This window comes from Salmo salar, chromosome ssa06, assembly GCF_905237065.1.
Source record: "Salmo salar chromosome ssa06, Ssal_v3.1, whole genome shotgun sequence".
In the NCBI taxonomy this organism is placed as follows: domain Eukaryota; kingdom Metazoa; phylum Chordata; class Actinopteri; order Salmoniformes; family Salmonidae; genus Salmo; species Salmo salar.
Window position 1 is genome coordinate 89,853,261 of NC_059447.1, and position 18,864 is coordinate 89,872,124.

Genomic DNA, 18,864 nt, shown 5'->3' on the forward strand with positions numbered 1-18,864 from the left:
CACTAGTCTGTATCATCCTCCCAGTCTAACTACACTAGTCTGTATCATCCTCCCAGTCTAACTACACTAGTCTGTATCATCCTCCCAGTCTAACTACACTAGTCTGTATCATCCTCCCAGTCTAACTACACTAGTCTGTATCATCCTCCCAGTCTAACTACACTAGTCTGTATCATCCTCCCAGTCTAACTACACTAGTCTGTATCATCCTCCCAGTCTAACTACACTAGTCTGTATCATTCTCCCAGTCTAACTACACTAGTCTGTATCATTCTCCCAGTCTAACTAGACTAGTCTCTATCATCCTCCCAGTCTAACTACACTAGTCTGTATCATCCTGCCAGTCTAACTACACTAGTCTGTATCATCCTCCCAGTCTAACTACACTAGTCTGTATCATCCTCCCAGTCTAACTACACTAGTCTGTATCATCCTCCCAGTCTAACTACACTAGTCTGTATCATCCTCCCAGTCTAACTACACAAGTCTGTATCATCCTCCCAGTCTAACTACACTAGTCTGTATCATTCTCCCAGTCTAACTACACTAGTCTGTATCATTCTCCCAGTCTAACGACACTAGTCTGTATCATCCTCCCAGTCTAACGACACTAGTCTGTATCATCCTCCCAGTCTAACTACACTAGTCTGTATCATCCTCCCAGTCTAACTACACGAGTCTTGATCTATCTGAAAAGAGAACAATGGCAAATAAGATCAAAATCAATATCAAGCAGCCTGGACAACCAGGGCAGAACAAACAGCCTGGACAACCAGGGCAGAACAAACAGCCTAGACAACCAGGACAGAACAAACAGCCTGGACAACCAGGGCAGAACAAGCAGCCTGGACAACCAAGACAGAACAAACAGCCTGGACAACCAGGACAGAACAAACAGCCTGGACAACCAGGACAGAACAAACAGCCTGGACAACCAGGACAGAACAAACAGCCTGGACAACCAGGACAGAACAAACAGCCTGGACAACCAGGACAGAACAAACAGCCTGGACAACCAGGACAGAACAAACAGCCTGGACAACCAGGACAGAACAAACAGCCTGGACAACCAGGGCAGAACAAACAGCCTGGACAACAGGACAGAACAAGCAGCCTGGATAACCAGGACAGAACAAGCAGCCTAGACAACCAGGACAGAACAAGCAGCCTAGACAACCAGGACAGAACAAACAGCTTAGACAACCAGGACAGAACAAAAAACCTGGACAACCAGGACAGAACAAACAGCCTAGACAACCAAGACAGAACAAACAGCCTAGACAATCAGGACAGAACAAACAGCCTGGACAACCAGGACAGAACAAACAGCCTGGACAACCAGGGCAGAACAAGCAGCCTGGACAACCAGGACAGAACAAGCAGCCTAGACAACCAGGACAGAACAAGCAGCCTAGACAACCAGGACAGAACAAACAGCCTGGACAACCAGGGAAGAACAAACAGCCTGGACAACCAGGACAGAACAAACAGCCTGGACAACCAGGACAGAACAAACAGCCTGGACAACCAGGACAGAACAAACAGCCTGGACAACCAGGGCAGAACAAACAGCCTGGACAACCAGGGCAGAACAAGCAGCCTGGACAACCAGGACAGAACAAGCAGCCTAGACAACCAGGACAGAACAAACAGCCTGGACAACCAGGACAGAACAAACAGCCTGGACAACCAGGACAGAACAAACAGCCTAGACAACCAGGACAGAACAAACAGCCTGGACAACCAGGACAGAACAAACAGCCTGGACAACCAGGACAGAACAAACAGCCTGGACAACCAGGACAGAACAAACAGCCTGGACAACCAGGGCAGAACAAACAGCCTGGACAACCAGGGCAGAACAAGCAGTCTGGACAACCAGGACAGAACAAGCAGCCTAAACAACCAGGACAGAACAAGCAGCCTAGACAACCAGGACAGAACAAACAGCTTAGACAACCAGGACAGAACAAAAAGCCTGGACAACCAGGACAGAACAAACAGCCTGGACAACCAGGACAGAACAAGCAGCCTAGACAACCAGGACAGAACAAGCAGCCTGGACAACCAGGGCAGAACAAACAGCCTGGACAACTAGGACAGAACAAACAGCCTGGACAACCAGGACAGAACAAACAGCCTGGACAACCAGGACAGAACAAGCAGCCTGGACAACCAGGACAGAACAAGCAGCCTAGACAACCAGGACAGAACAAGCAGCCTAGACAACCAGGACAGAACAAACAGCCTAGACAACCAGGACAGAACAAACAGCCTGGACAACCAGGACAGAACAAACAGCCTAGACAACCAGGACAGAACAAGCAGCCTGGACAACCAGGGCAGAACAAACAGCCTGGATAACCAGGACAGAACAAACAGCCTGGACAACCAGGACAGAACAAGCAGCCTGGACAACCAGGACAGAACAAGCAGCATAGACAACCAAGACAGAACAAACAGCCTAGACAACCAGGACAGAACAAACAGCCTGGACAACCAGGACAGAACAAACAGCCTGGACAACCAGGACAGAACAAACAGCCTAGACAACCAGGACAGAACAAGCAGCCTAGACAACCAGGACAGAACAAACAGCCTGGACAACCAGGACAGAACAAACAGCCTGGACAACCAGGACAGAACAAGCAGCCTGGACAACCAGGACAGAACAAACAGCCTGGACAACCAGGGCAGAACAAACAGCCTGGACAACCAGGACAGAACAAGCAGCCTGGACAACCAGGGCAGAACAAACAGCCTAGACAACCAGGACAGAACAAGCAGCCTAGACAACCAGGACAGAACAAGCAGCCTGGACAACCAGGACAGAACAAACAGCCTGGACAACCAGGACAGAACAAACAGCCTGGACAACCAGGACAGAACAAGCAGCCTAGACAACCAGGACAGAACAAGCAGCCTGGACAACCAGGGCAGAACAAGCAGCCTAGACAACCAGGGCAGAACAAACAGCCTGGACAACCAGGGCAGAACAAACAGCCTGGATAACCAGGACAGAACAAGGAAAGGTTTATGCAGTATCGTGGGTGATATATTGTCATAACTGATAACATATGTATCTTGGTCATGCTTCTGATTGTTTTTCCCTCTGCTGTATATATATTTTTTCTGGGACGAGGCATTTTTGAAATGCCGAAGTGATAGTAACTGGTTCAGATAAATACCAAAATATTAAATAATAGTAAAAACCTTAACTTAACTTTAATTTCCTGCAACAACAAGTCTTTCACCCCCCCCCCCACACACACACACACCATAAGAGGATGGAAGGCTGTATCCAGCTCCCTGTAGATCAGCCCTCCAGTTCGACCTTTCAGACCTGTCAGTCACCCATGCCTCTCACAGCCAAGGTGTAGTGACAACTGTGAAATGAGAGCACGCATTCCTCCCCGCCATGGCTAATCCTGTTAGCTGCTACCATCCGCTAACGCATCCTGAACAGCTCTCATTAACACAGCATGGGGCCCTGCAGCCTCGTAGCCACCCGTAGCTAAATGCTAACTACCCCACACACACGCACGCACACACGCACGCACGCACGCACGCACACACACACACACACACACACACACACACACACACAGCACACACACAAATCCCTGCTACCCACAAGGCTCTGTGACGGGGGTCCAGTAAGGACGCGTTCCCCAGACGCCACACATTCCCCCCTCGCTACGTATCCACCCGTTCCTTAACCATAGTGAATTGGGTTAGCGCTGGCTAAGTGTTCCGTCGTGTTCCGTGGTCTTATTTGAGAGCGTGTGATAATTAACATGCAGCAGACTAAACCTACCTCGCTAATCTAATTTAGGTCATTTATCTAAAAATGATTTAGCTACTCTTGGCAGAAAGCGTTTGGAGGAACCAGTGGACTTTACTTTTTGGGACGAGGGGGGTCTATAGTGTGTCTTGTTTCTATTGTCAAGATCTCCATTGTTTCTTCATTAGCCATGTCCACAGATCAAACTATATTTCTGTCATGTTTCCTTCTGATGATCATTACATTTGAATTAGAACGTCTCTCCTCTCCTCTCCCTCTCTCTCTCTCTCTCCTCGCCCTCTCTCTCTCTCTCTCTCCTCGCCCTCTCTCCCTCTCTCTCTCTCTCTCTCTCGCCCTCTCTCCCTCTCTCTCTCTCTCTCTCTCTCTCCTCGCCCTCTCTCCCTCTCTCTCTCTCCTCGCTCTCTCTCTCCTCTCTCTCTCCCTCTCCTCGCCCTCTCTCTCTCTCTCTCTCTCTCTCTCTCTCTCTCTCTCTCTCTCTCTCTCTCTCTCCCTGTCTCCTCGCCCTCTCTCCTCGCCCTCTCTCTCTCTCTCTCTCTCTCTCTCTCTCTCCTCGCCCTCTCTCTCTCTCTCTCTCTCTCTCTCCTCGCCCTCTCTCTCTCTCTCTCTCTCTCCTCTCTCTCTCTCTCTCTCTCTCTCTCCTCGCCCCCTCTCTCTCTCTCTCTCTCTCCTCTCTCTCTCTCTCTCTCCCTCTCTCTCTGCCCTCTCTCTCTCTCTCTCTCTCTCTCTCTCTCCCTCTCTCTCTCTCTCTCTCTCTCTCTCTCTCTCTCTCTCTCTCTCTCTCTCTCTCTCCTCGCCCTCTCTCTCTCTCTCTCTCTCCCTCTCTCCTCGCCCTCTCTCTCTCTCTCTCTCTCTCTCTCTCTCTCTCTCTCCCTCTCTCTCCCCTCTCTCTCTCTCTCTCTCTCTCTCTCTCTCTCTCTCTCCTCGCCCTCTCTCTCTCTCTCTCTCTCTCTCCCTCTCTCTCCTCGCCCTCTCTCTCTCTCTCTCTCCCTCTCCTCCGCCCTCTCTCTCCTCGCCCTCTCTCTCTCTCTCTCTCTCTCTCTCTCTCAAATTCAAGCTGCTTTATTGGCATGAAAAACATTGTGTCAATATTGCCAAAGCAACAACGTATACAATATACATTGTAATACAATTATAAACAATAACAGATAATAATATAAAATGGCAGTAAATAATAATACAAAATTAAATATAAAAATAATAACAATAGAATAGTAGTAAAATAGTAGAATGTAATAAATCTCTCTCTCCTCGTTTGACTGATCTGTTCTAAAGGACTTTTGTGACATCACTGATTCCTCACATTTACTTCACGGTGTAGTGGGGTAAGTTGAGCCATTTTTCTACATTCAGCATCACTCCGTTAAGTGATATATAGAATTCTTTCTAACAAAGATATCTCCATTTAATTTCAGATATAGTCCAAATTCATGTAAACGTAACAGTTCTGAAAACATAGCTTGTGCAACAACAACAAAAAAGGGGTCTCGGCACAGCTTACCCCAGGTATAGGGTAAGTTGAGCTGCGGGACAGGGTAAGTTAAGCCACCTCAAAAGTTCCGTACTGAATTAAATATTACCACTACCTTTTTAAAACCTTGTCTATATTTATTTCCTGAACACAATTCAACACAATTTTTATTCATTTTATTTATTTCACCTTTATTTAACCAGGTAGGCAAGTGGAGAACAAGTTCTCATTTACAATTGCGACCTGGCCAAGATAAAGCAAAGCAGTTCGACACATACAACACATGGAGTAAAAAAAACATACAGTCAATAATACAGATGAAAAATAAGTCTATATACAAAGTGAGCAAGTGAGGTGAGATAAGGGAGGTAAAGGCAAAAAAGTCCATGGTGGTGAAGTAAATACAATATAGCAAGTAAAACACTGGAATGGTAGATTTGCAGTGGAAGAAAGTGCAAAGTAGAAATAGAAATAATAGGGTGCAAAGGAGCAAAATAAATAATCACAATCTCAATCACAATTACTTTCAATAATTTTAGACTTTTAACTACATTTTTTTGTCTTTTAACACCTAACAAACACATATATATATATATATATATATTTTTTTTTTAAACACTTTTAACATGGGCTGGGCCCTGTTGATACCTCATAACACCTTGCATTACACTTGGGAAGAACACACGTACATTTGCTCAACTTACCCCATGGCCATTGGCTCAACTTACCCCATGACCATTGGCTCAACTTACCCCATGGCCATTGGCTCAACTTACCCCATGGTGATTGGCTCAACTTACCCCATGGCCATTGGCTCAACTTACCCCATGGCCATTGGCTCAACTTACCCCATGGCCATTGGCTCAATTTACCCCATGGCCATTGGCTCAATTTACCCCATGGCCATTGGCTCAACTTACCCCATGGCCATTGGCTCAATTTACCCCATGGCCATTGGCTCAACTTACCCCATGGCCATTGGCTCAACTTACCCCATGGCCATTGGCTCAACTTACCCCATGGCCATTGGCTCAACTTACCCCATGGCCATTGGCTCAACTTACCCCATGGCCATTGGCTACAAGAAACCTCTAACACAATATATTTATTTGACTTGGTGACAATCTGTTTTTTTGGATGAAACTTGCTAATGACTTTTTCCATGAGGTTTCTTCCTTCACAGACTCCATGAAATGATGCCCTCTTCCTAAATATTTGGTTAAATTATTAACTTTGTGCATGGTTTCCCAGAAACAAGGGGGCTCAATAATCCCCTTTAGCTCAATTTATCCCTTTGGTTCAACTAACCCTTTTGGTTCAACTAACCCCTTTGGTTCAACTAACCCCTTTGGTTCAACTAACCCCTTTGGTTCAACTAACCCCTTTGGCTCAACTAACCCCTTTGGTTCAACTAACCCCTTTGGCTCAACTAACCCCTTTGGTTCAACTAACCCTTTTGGTTCAACTAACCCCTTTGGTTCAACTAACCCCTTTGGTTCAACTAACCCCTTTGGTTCAACTAACCCTTTGGTTCAACTAACGCTGATGTTCAACTAACCCTTTTGGTTCAACTAACACCTTTGGTTCAACTAACCCCAGTCTCCCCTCTCCACTGGCGCCTAATCATTCACACAACTATTAATATTAACACACACACACACACACACACACACACACACACACACACACACACACACACACACACACACACACACACACACACACACACACACACGGACACACACAGATGCACACACACATGGACGCACACACACACATGGACGCACACACACACGGACACAGACGCACACACACACACACACATGGACGCACACACACACATGGACGCACACACAACAACACATACACACATACACACCCTCCAACTCTTTGGAGGGTAGATGAGGATATGAGTATAGCAACTCCCATAGTACCCAACCCAAGAAGACTGAATGACACACACACACACACACACACACACACACACACACACACACACTTATTGCCAGTGAATAGCCTATGAGGTTTACCTCAAGGTCGCCCTCCCGTGCCGAGCTGGCAGAGCCAACATCTGGTCAACATGGCCGTAAGAGTGTCATGAGGGAGGTCTGTCCACATAGATAGACTCTCCGACCTTCAGACTCCAGGGAGGTCTGTCCACATAGATAGACTCTCTGACCTTCAGACTACAGGGAGGTCTGTCCACATACAGTAGATAGACTCTCTGACCTTCAGACTACAGGGAGGTCTGTCCACATACAGTAGATAGACTCTCTGACCTTCAGACTACAGGGAGGTCTGTCCACATACAGTAGATAGACTCTCTGACCTTCAGACTCCAGGGAGGTCTGTCCACATAGATAGACTCTCTGACCTTCAGACTACAGGGAGGTCTGTCCACATACAGTAGATAGACTCTCTGACCTTCAGACTCCAGGGAGGTCTGTCCACATAGATAGACTCTCTGACCTTCAGACTACAGGGAGGTCTGTCCACATTCAGTAGATAGACTCTCTGACCTTCAGACTACAGGGAGGTCTGTCCACATACAGTAGATAGACTCTCTGACCTTCAGACTCCAGGGAGGTCTGTCCACATACAGTAGATAGACTCTCTGACCTTCAGACTCCAGGGAGGTCTGTCCACATACAGTAGATAGACTCTCTGACCTTCAGACTCCAGGGAGGTCTGTCCACATACAGTAGATAGACTCTCTGACCTTCAGACTCCAGGGAGGTCTGTCCACATACAGTAGATAGACTCTCTGACCTTCAGACTCCAGGGAGGTCTGTCCACATAAACTCAGCAAAAAAAGTCACTACAAAACATCTTGTATGACCTCTTATATACTGTATTAGGCCCAGCCTTTGGAACTTTGGTTTTCCTATATATGGCTACTAAACATCCCTTTTTCAGGACCCTGTCTTTCAAAGATAATTCGTAAAAATCCAAATAACTTCACAGATCTTCATTGTAAATTGTTTTTAAACACTGTTTCCCATGCTTGTTCAATGAACATGCACCTGTGGAACGGTCGTTAAGACACTAACAGCTTACAGACGATAGGCAATTAAGGTCACAGTTATGAAAACTTAGGACACTAAAGAGGCCTTTCTACTGACTCTGAAAAACACCAAAAGAAAGATGCCCAGGGTCCCTGCTCATCTGCGTGAACGTGCCTTAGGCATGCTGCAAGGAGGCATGAGTACTGCAGATGTGGCCAGGGCAATAAATTGCAATGTCCGTACTGTGAGACACCTAAGACAGCGCTACAGGGAGACAGGACGGACAGCTGATCGTCCTCGCAGTGGCAGACCACGTGTAACAACACCTGCACAGGATCAGTACATCCGAACATCACACCTGTGGGACAGGTACAGGATGGCAACAACAACTCTCTGAGTTACACCAGGAATGCACAATCCCTCCATCAGTGCTCAGACTGTCCGCAAAAGGCTGAGAGAGGCTGGATTTAAGGCTTGTAGGCCTGTTGTAAGGCAGGTCCTCACCAAACATCACCGACAACAACATCGCCTATAGGCAGAAACCCACCGTCGCTGAACCAGACAGGACTGGCAAAAAGTGCTCTTCACTGACGAGTCGCGGTTTTGTCTCACCAGGGGTGATGGTGGAATTCATGTTTATCGTCAAAGGAATGAGCGTTACACCGAGGCCTGTACTCTGGAGCGGGATCGATTTGGAGGTGGAGGGTCCGTCATGGTCTGGGGCGTTGTGTCACAGCATCATCGGACTGAGCTTGTTGTTATTGCAGGCAATTTCAATGCTATGCGTTACAGGGAAGACATCCTCCTCCCTCATGTGGTACCCTTCCTGCAGGCTCATCCTGGCATGACCCTCCAGCATGACAATGCCACCAGCCATACTGCTCATTCTGTGCGTGATTTCCTGCAGGACAGGAATGTCAGTGTTCTGCCATGGCCAGCAAAGAGCCCGGATCTCAATCCCATTGAGCACGTCTGTGACCTGTTGTATCGGAGGGTGAGGTCTAGGGCCATTCCCCCCCAGAAATGTCCGGGAACTTGCAGGTGCCTTGGTGGAAGGGTATGTATTTTAATCAACTTACACCACCAGTCAAAATATTTAAAACACCTACTCATTCAAGGGTTTTTCTTTATTTTTACTATTTTCTACATTGTAGAATAATAGTGAAGACATCACAAATATGATATAACACATTTGGAATCATGGAGTAACCAAAAAAGTGTTTAACAAATCCAAATATATTTGAGATTTTAGATTTTTCAATTAGCCACCCTTTGCTTTGATGACAGCTTTGCACACAGCTTTTCTCTCAACCAGCTTCACATGGAATGTTTTTCCAACAGTATTGAAGGAGTTCCCATATATGCTGAGCACTTGTTGGCTGCTTTTCTTTCACTCTGCGGTCCAACTCATCCCAAACCATCTCAATTGGGTTGAGGTCGGGTGATTTGTGGAGGCCAGGTCATCTGATGCAGCACACCATCACTCTCCTTCTTGGTCAAATAGTCTATCACACCTCCGCCTCCACAAATAGTCACACTATCACACCTCCGCCTCCATGCTTCATGGTGGGAACCACACATACGGAGATCATCCGTTCACCTACTCTGCGTCTCGTAAAGACACGGCTGTTGGTGTCCTTTAGTAGTGGTTTCTTTGCAGCAATTCAACCGTGAAGGCCTGATTCACGCAGTCTCCTCTAAACAGTTGATGTTGAGATGCATCTGTTACTTGAACAAAACACTTTTGTTTGCTCCGATCACAAGTATCAACCGATCTGACTATAAACTGTCAATTTACGGATACGAGTTTGGCCATGCCCAGCAACACAGTTCCAACAAACAATGTAACAACTTTTTGCCTTAAATAAATCTTACCTTAATATATTAGCTAGCTAGTTAGCTATTTCCATTTGAACATTCAAAACACTGGTACAATATTCCAATAAAAATCCAAAGTGTTGTCAAAGAAAATCACGTTCACATTACCAAGTACATTAATGGGATGAACCTAATCTAACAGTCTGTATTAGGCTGTTTGAGAGAAGGTTTGAATCCTAATCTACCCATCCAATATGAGTACATATTCTGTTGAAGTAGATCAATACATTTACAGTACTCTAACAGGTGTCAACGTGTGTTTGCCGAAAAGCCTTGTTAGGTCTAATTCCATTTTGATTTTCCTGACTTTTTAGGGCTTTAGACAAAAGCTAATATTTCACCAAAACATCCTTAAGTGTTTATTGACCCCCACCCGTGCGTCAATCTAAGTAACATAATAAAAAAATCTCCATCAAAACTCATCTGCAGTTTAATGGGCTGCATCTCAATCCACCACATCCTCCTACCTCGTCCTTCCTCATCTGCAGTTTAATGGGCTGCATCTCAATCCACCACATCCTCCTACCTCGTTCTTCCTCATCTGCGGTAGAAGGTGGCCGAGCTACAACGATGTTTGTCAGACCACAAGACATCATGAAAATCTCACGAAAACATCTATAGCGTCCGACCACTCTGTGGAAAGGGGAGACTCTCACGAACACGGTGCTCTGTGACCCCCACAAGTGTAAGGTAACCCATACAAACAAATGGAATTATGGAGGTAGTTTTGTTCCCCGGAAAATAAGGGATTAAATATGTGTCCAAAAAAACCAAAAATATTTTCTGAGCTTTCTTATACATCCTAGATACTGTATAGGACAGACACTTCAAAACCTTATTCCTTGTGATTTATTTTTTAACTGTCTTCTTTTTGCCATTTATGAATGTATTATTAAATGCTGGCTGCAAATAATTTTATCAAATATATTTTTTTTATACCTAAAGGGGTAAATGCTGGCTTTATGTCATTGTGTTGTTAATGGTATATCATGCAGCATTACCCAGAGTGTTGTTTATGGTATAATATCATACAGCATTACCCAGAGTGTTGTTAATGGTATAATATTATACAGCATTACCTAGAGTGTTGTTTATGGTATAATATCATACAGCATTACTCAGAGTGTTGTTTATGGTATAATATCATGCAGCATTACTCAGAGTGTTTCTACTGAGCAGCCTATGGCACCTCCTTGTTTTATTGATAATAGGATAGTCCCCAATGAATACAACTTTCAGAACAGAAAGCCTATACAGGATGACTGGCTGCACATCGTGAATGTAACAATGGGGCAGTTTATAGTCTTTCTCAATCAGAAGAGAGAGGAGCTGTCCACTCGTCAAGAGGTGATGAAAACTCTCTCAGCAGTAATTGATTCTAATACCAGCTACACTCAAATAGTATCTTGTCACTAAGGGCATCGGACAGAGAAACAGAGGAGTACAAACACTTCTCCTCTCCTCTTTTCCTCCTCTCATCCTTCCCCCCTCTCATTCTCACCTTCCCTCCTCTCCCCCATCATTCTTCTACTTCCTTCACTCCTCCTCTCCTTCCTTCACTCCTCCTCTCATCCTTCCCCCTCTCATTCTCACCTTCCTTCACTTCTCCTCTCCTTCCTTCACTCCTCCTCTCATCCTTCCCCCTCTCATTCTCACCTTCCCTCCTCTCCCCCATCATTCCTCTACTTCCTTCACTCCTCCTCTCCTCCTTTCCTCCTCTCATCCTTCCCCCTCTCATTCTCACCTTCCCTCCTCTCCCCCATCATTCCTCTACTTCCTTCACTCCTCCTCTCCTTCCTTCACTCCTCCTCTCATCCTTCCCCCTCTCATCCTCTCCTTCCTTCACTCCTCCTCTCCTTTCTTCACTCCTCCTCTCTTTGCCTTCTCTCTTCCTTCCTTCCCTCTGTCATTCCTCTTCTTCTCCTTCCCTCTTTCCCTCGGCAGTCCAGATAATTACAGAACAGACAGTTGCTTGTCCGTATCCAAATGGCTGTCTGTAGGGTCATTACAGAAAACATTGACACCTTAATCAATTCTCACCAGCATCTCCTACATCAAATGTCCTGATCTGCCATACATCACCACCATTCAACTCCTGATCTGCCATACATCACCACCATTCAACTCCTGATCTGCCATACATCACCACCATTCAACTCCTGATCTGCCATACATCACCACCATTCAACTCCTTATCTGCCATACATCACCACCATTCAACTCCTGATCTGCCATACATCACCACCATTCAACTCCTGATCTGCCATACATCACCACCATTCAACTCCTGATCTGCCATACATCACCACCATTCAACTCCTGATCTGCCATACATCACCACCATTCAACTCCTGATCTGCCATACATCACCACCATTCAACTCCTGATCTGCCATACATCACCACCATTCAACTCCTGATCTGCCATACATCACCACCATTCAACTCCTGATCTGCCATACATCACCACCATTCAACTCCTGATCTGCCATACATCAAATCAAATCAAATTTTATGCCACATACGCCTAATACAACAGTTGTAGACCTTACAGTGAAATTCTTACTTACAAGCTTACAATACCCCAAAAAAACAGTAAGAGATAAGAATAACAAATAATTAAAGAGCAGCAGTAAATAACAATAGAGGGGCCATATACAGGGGGAACCGGTACAGAGTCAATGTGGAGGCTATATACAGGGGGTACTGGTACAGAGTCAATGTGGAGGCTATATACAGGGTGTACCGGTACAGAGTCAATGTGGAGGCTATATACAGGGGGTACTGGTACAGAGTCAATGTGGAGGCTATATACAGGGGGTACCGGTACAGAGTCAATGTGGAGGCTATATACAGGGGGTACCGGTACAGAGTCAATGTGGAGGCTATATACAGGGGGTACCGGTACAGAGTCAATGTGGAGGCCATATACAGGGGGAACCGGTACAGAGTCAATGTGGAGGCTATATACAGGGGGTACTGGTACAGAGTCAATGTGGAGGCTATATACAGGGTGTACCGGTACAGAGTCAATGTGGAGGCTATATACAGGGGGTACTGGTACAGAGTCAATGTGGAGGCTATATACAGGGGGTACCGGTACAGAGTCAATGTGGAGGCTATATACAGGGGGTACCGGTACAGAGTCAATGTGGAGGCTATATACAGGGTGGTACCGGTACAGAGTCAATGTGGAGGCTATATACAGGGGGTACCGGTACAGAGTCAATGTGGAGGCTATATACAGGGGGTACCGGTACAGAGTCAATGTGGAGGCTATATACAGGGGGTACTGGTACAGAGTCAATGTGGAGGCTATATACAGGGGGTACCAGTACAGAGTCAATGTGGAGGCTATATACAGGGGGTACCGGTACAGAGTCAATGTGGAGGCTATATACAGGGGGTACTGGTACAGAGTCAATGTGGAGGCTATATACAGGGAGTACCAGTACAGAGTCAATGTGGAGGCTATATACAGGGGGTACCGGTACAGAGTCAATGTGGAGGCTATATACAGGGGGTACCAGTACAGAGTCAATGTGGAGGCTATATACAGGGGGTACCGGTACAGAGTCAATGTGGAGGCTATATACAGGGGGAACCGGTACAGAGTCAATGTGGAGGCTATATACAGGGGGAAACGGTACAGAGTCAATGTGGAGGCTATATACAGGGGGTACCGGTACAGAGTCAATGTGGAGGCTATATACAGGGGGTACCGGTACAGAGTCAATGTGGAGGCTATATACAGGGGCTACCGGTACAGAGTCAATGTGGAGGCTATATACAGGGGGAACCGGTACAGAGTCAATGTGGAGGCTATATACAGGGGGTACCAGTACAGAGTCAATGTGGAGGCTATATACAGGGGGTACCAGTACAGAGTCAATGTGGAGGCTATATACAGGGGGTACCGGTACAGAGTCAATGTGGAGGCTATATACAGGGGTACCGGTACAGAGTCAATGTGGAGGCTATATACAGGGGGAACCGGTACAGAGTCAATGTGGAGGCTATATACAGGGGGAACCGGTACAGAGTCAATGTGGAGGCTATATACAGGGGCTACCGGTACAGAGTCAATGTGGAGGCTATATACAGGGGGTACCGGTACAGAGTCAATGTGGAGGCTATATACAGGGGGAACCGGTACAGAGTCAATGTGGAGGCTATATACAGGGGGTACCAGTACAGAGTCAATGTGGAGGCTATATACAGGGGGTAGCGGTACAGAGTCAATGTGGAGGCTATATACAGGGGGTACCAGTACAGAGTCAATGTGGAGGCTATATACAGGGGGGTACCGGTACAGAGTCAATGTGGAGGCTATATACAGGGGGTACCGGTACAGAGTCAATGTGGAGGCTATATACAGGGGGAACCGGTACAGAGTCAATGTGGAGGCTATATACAGGGGCTACCGGTACAGAGTCAATGTGGAGGCTATATACAGGGGGTACCGGTACAGAGTCAATGTGGAGGCTATATACAGGGGGAACCGGTACAGAGTCAATGTGGAGGCTATATACAGGGTGTTACGGTACAGAGTCAATGTGGAGGCTATATACAGGGGGAACCGGTACAGAGTCAATGTGGAGGCTATATACAGGGTGTTACGGTACAGAGTCAATGTGGAGGCTATATACAGGGTGTACCGGTACAGAGTCAATGTGGAGGCTATATACAGGGGTACCGGTACAGAGTCAATGTGGAGACTATATACAGGGGGTACCGGTACAGAGTCAATGTGGAGGCTATATACAGGGGGTACCGGTACAGAGTCAATGTGGAGGCTATATACAGGTGGTACCGGTACTGAGTCAATGTGGAGGCTATATACAGGGGGTACCGGTACAGAGTCAATGTGGAGGCTATATACAGGGTGGTACCGGTACAGAGTCAATGTGCAGGCTATATACAGGGGGAACCGGTACAGAGTCAATGTGGAGGCTATATAAAGGGGGTACCGGTACAGAGTCAATGTGGAGGCTATATACAGGGTGTTACCGGTACAGAGTCAATGTGGAGGCTATATACAGGGGGTACCGGTACAGAGTCAATGTGGAGGCTATATAAAGGGGGTACCGGTACAGAGTCAATGTGGAGGCTATATACAGGGTGTTACCGGTACAGAGTCAATGTGGAGGCTATATACAGGGTGTTACCGGTACAGAGTCAATGTGCGGGGGCAACGGTGTCGAGGTAATTTAAGTAATATGTACATTTAGGTAGAGTTATTCAAAGGACTATGCATAGATAATAACAGAGAATAGCAGCAGCATAGAATGGGGGGGGGGGGGGGGGCTGCAAATAGTCTGCGTAGCCATTTGATTAGCTGTTCAGGAGTCTTATGGCTTGGGGGTAGAAGCTGTTTAGACGTCTCTTGGACCTAGACTTGGTGCTCCGGTACCGCTTGCCGTGCAGTAGCAGAGAGAACTGTCTATGACTAGGGTGGCTGGAGTCTTTGACAATTTTTAGTGCCTTCCTCTGACACCACCTGGTATAGAGGTCCTGGATGGCAGGAGACTTGGTCCCAGTGATGTACTGGGCCGTACGCACTACCCTCCGTAGTGCCTTGCGGTTGGAGGCCGAGCTCTTGCCATACGAGGCAGTGATGCAACCCGTCAGGATACTCTCGATGGTGCAGCTGTAAAACCTTTTGAGGATCTGAGGACCAATGCCAAATCTTTTCAGTCTCCCAAGGGGGATATGTTTTGTCGTGCCCTCTTCACGACTGTCTTGGTGTGCTTGGACCATGTTAGTTTGTCGGTGATGTGGATGCCAAGAAACTTGAAACTCTCAACCTGCTCCACTGCCGCCCCGTCGATAAGAATGGGGGCATGTTCGGTCCTCCTTTTCCTGTAGTCCACAATCATCTCCTTTGTCTTGATCACGTTGAGGGAGAGGCTGTTGTCCTTGCACCACACGGCCAGGTCTCTGACCTCCCTATAGGCTGTCTCATCGTTGTTGGTGATCAGGCCTACCCCTGTTTTGTCATCAGCATACTTAATGATGGTGTTGGAGTCGTGCATGACCCTGCAGTTATGAGAGAACAGGAAGTACAGGAGGGGACTGAGCACACACCCCTGGGGGCGGTCCGTCAGGAAGTCCAGGATCCAGTTGCAAAGGGAGATGTTTAGTCCCTGAGTCCTTCGCTAAGTTATGAGTGGTTTTCCAGTTTGCTAATCGCCGAATACAGCTCATTGAGTGCAGTTTTAGTGCCAGCCTCGGTCTGTGGTGGTATGTAGACATCTACGAAAAATACAGATGAAAACTCTTTAGGTAGATAGTGTGGTCTACAGCTTGTCATGAGATACTCTAACTCAGCTGAGCAAAACCTTGAAACTTCCTTAGATATCGTGCACCAGCTGTTGTTTACAAATATGCATAGGCCCCTGCCCCGTGTCTTACCAGAGGCTGCTATTTCATCCTGCCGATGGAGTGTTTAACCCGCCAGTTGTATGTTCTTAATATCGTCGTTCAGCCACGACTCGGTGAAACATAAGATATTACAGTTTTTAATGTCCAGTTGGTTGGATATATGTGCTTTCAGTTCGTCCTATTTTTTTTTCCAGTGATTGAGCGTTAGCTAGCAGGACGGAAGGCAAAAGCAGATTAGCCACTCGTCGCCTGATCCTCACAAGGCACCCGGATCTCTTTCCGCGATCTGGGCCTGGTCGGGTGTCTGTAGTAGTATATCCCACCTGTCCGACTGTCACGGTTGTTGTAGGAAGGAGTGGACCAAAGTGCAGCGTGTGTGTCGTTCCACATTTTATTTTCACTGTGAAACTATGCAATACATACACATAAACTAAAGAACCAAAAAAAAAAAAAAACGTGACGCAGAGGTGAAACATACACTAACTCAAAAACAATCTCCCACAAACCCAGGTGGGAAAAACACCTACTTAAGTATGATCTCCAATTAGAGACAACGATGACCAGCTGCCTCTAATTGGAGATCATCCCAAACAAAACCCAACATAGAAACACAAAACTAGAACATAACAACATAGAAAAACTAAACTAGAAAACCCCCCTGTCACGCCCTGACCTACTGTACCATAGAAAATAACAGCTTTCTATGGTCAGGACGTGACACCGACTCATTGAAGAAGAAATCTTCATTTTCCAAATGAAAACCAGAAAGAGGATTTGAGTGAGTCTAGTGCTTCCTACCCTGCACCTGCACCTCCACCCTCCACCCTGTTCATTAACCATGAGACATACCCCTCCTCCTCCTCTCCACCCCTCCTCCTCCTCTCCACCTCTCCACCCCTCCTCCTCTCCTCCTCTCCACCCCTCCTCCTCCTCTCCACCCCTCCTCCTCTCCACCTCTCCACCCCTCCTCCTCTCCTCCTCTCCACCCCTCCTCCTCCTCTCCACCCCTCCTCCTCCGCTCCACCTCTCCACCCCTCCTCTCCACCCCTCCTCCACCTCTCCACCTCTCCACCCCTCCTCCTCTCCACCCCTCCTCCTCCTCTCCACCCCTCCTCCTCCTCCTCTCCACCCCTCCTCCTCCTCTCCACCTCTCCACCCCTCCTCCTCCTCCTCTCCTCCTCTCCACCCCTCCTCCTCCTCCTCTCCTCCTCTCCACCTCTCCACCCCTCCTCCTCCTCTCCACCTCTCCACCCCTCCTCCTCCTCTCCACTCCTCCTCTCCACCTCTCCACCCCTCCTCCTCTCCTCCTCTCCTCCTCCTCCTCCTCTCCACCCCTCCTCCTCCTCCTCTCCACCCTTCCTCCTCTCCTCCTCTCCTCCTCTCCACCCCTCCTCCTCCACTACACCCCTCCTCCTCTCCTCCTCTCCACCCCTCCTCCTCCTCCTCCTCTCCTCCTCTCCACCTCTCCACCCCTCCTCCTCCTCTCCACCTCTCCACCCCTCCTCCTCCTCTCCACTCCTCCTCTCCACCTCTCCACCCCTCCTCCTCTCCTCCTCTCCTCCTCCTCCTCCTCTCCACCCCTCCTCCTCCTCCTCTCCACCCCTCCTCCTCTCCTCCTCTCCTCCTCTCCACCCCTCCTCCTCCTCTCCACCCCTCCTCCTCCTCCTCTCCACCCCTCCTCCTCCTCTCCACCTCTCCACCCCTCCTCCTCTCCTCCTCTCCACCCCTCCTCCTCCTCTCCACCCTTCCTCCTCCTCCTCTCCACCCCCTCCTCCTCCTCTCCACCTCTCCACCCCTCCTCCTCTCCTCCTCTCCACCCCTCCTCCTCCTCTCCACCCCTCCTCCTCCTCCTCTCCACCCCTCCTCCTCCTCTCCTCCTCTCCACCCCTCCTCCTCCTCCTCTCCTCCTCTCCACCTCTCCACCCCTCGTCCTCCTCTCCACCCCTCCTCCTCCTCTCCACTCCACCTCTCCACCCCTCCTCCTCTCCTCCTCTCCTCCTCCTCCTCCTCTCCACCCCTCCTCCTCCTCCTCTCCACCCCTCCTCCTCTCCACCTCTCCACCCCTCCTCCTCCTCTCCACCCCTCCTCCTCCTCTCCTCCTCTCCACCCCTCCTCCTCTCCTCCTCCTCCTCCTCCTCTCCACCCCCTCCTCCTCCTCCTCTCCTCCTCTCCACCTTTCCACCCCTCCTCCTCCTCTCCACCCCTCCTCCTCCTCTCCTCCTCTCCTCCTCTCCACCCCTCCTCCTCTCCTCCTCCTCCTCCTCTCCACCCCTCATCCTCCTCCTCTCCTCCTCTCCACCTCTCCACCCCTCCTCCTCCTCTCCA

General features: G+C 48.1%; 1 protein-coding gene across 1 annotated transcript; it reads left to right on the forward strand.

The window, feature by feature from the left end:
• The first annotated feature begins 703 nt into the window (after positions 1-703).
• On the forward strand, positions 704-2,098 carry LOC123743341 (AAC-rich mRNA clone AAC11 protein-like). Its single transcript, XM_045719538.1, has one exon. The coding sequence runs from the start codon at positions 704-706 to the stop codon at positions 2,096-2,098; it is 1,395 nt and encodes a 464-aa protein (XP_045575494.1).
• The last annotated feature ends 16,766 nt before the right edge of the window (positions 2,099-18,864 follow it).

Bases quoted from the DNA above. Each gene is read 5' to 3' on its own strand.
- LOC123743341 (XM_045719538.1), top strand. From the start codon at position 704: ATGGCAAATAAGATCAAAATCAATATCAAGCAGCCTGGACAACCAGGG.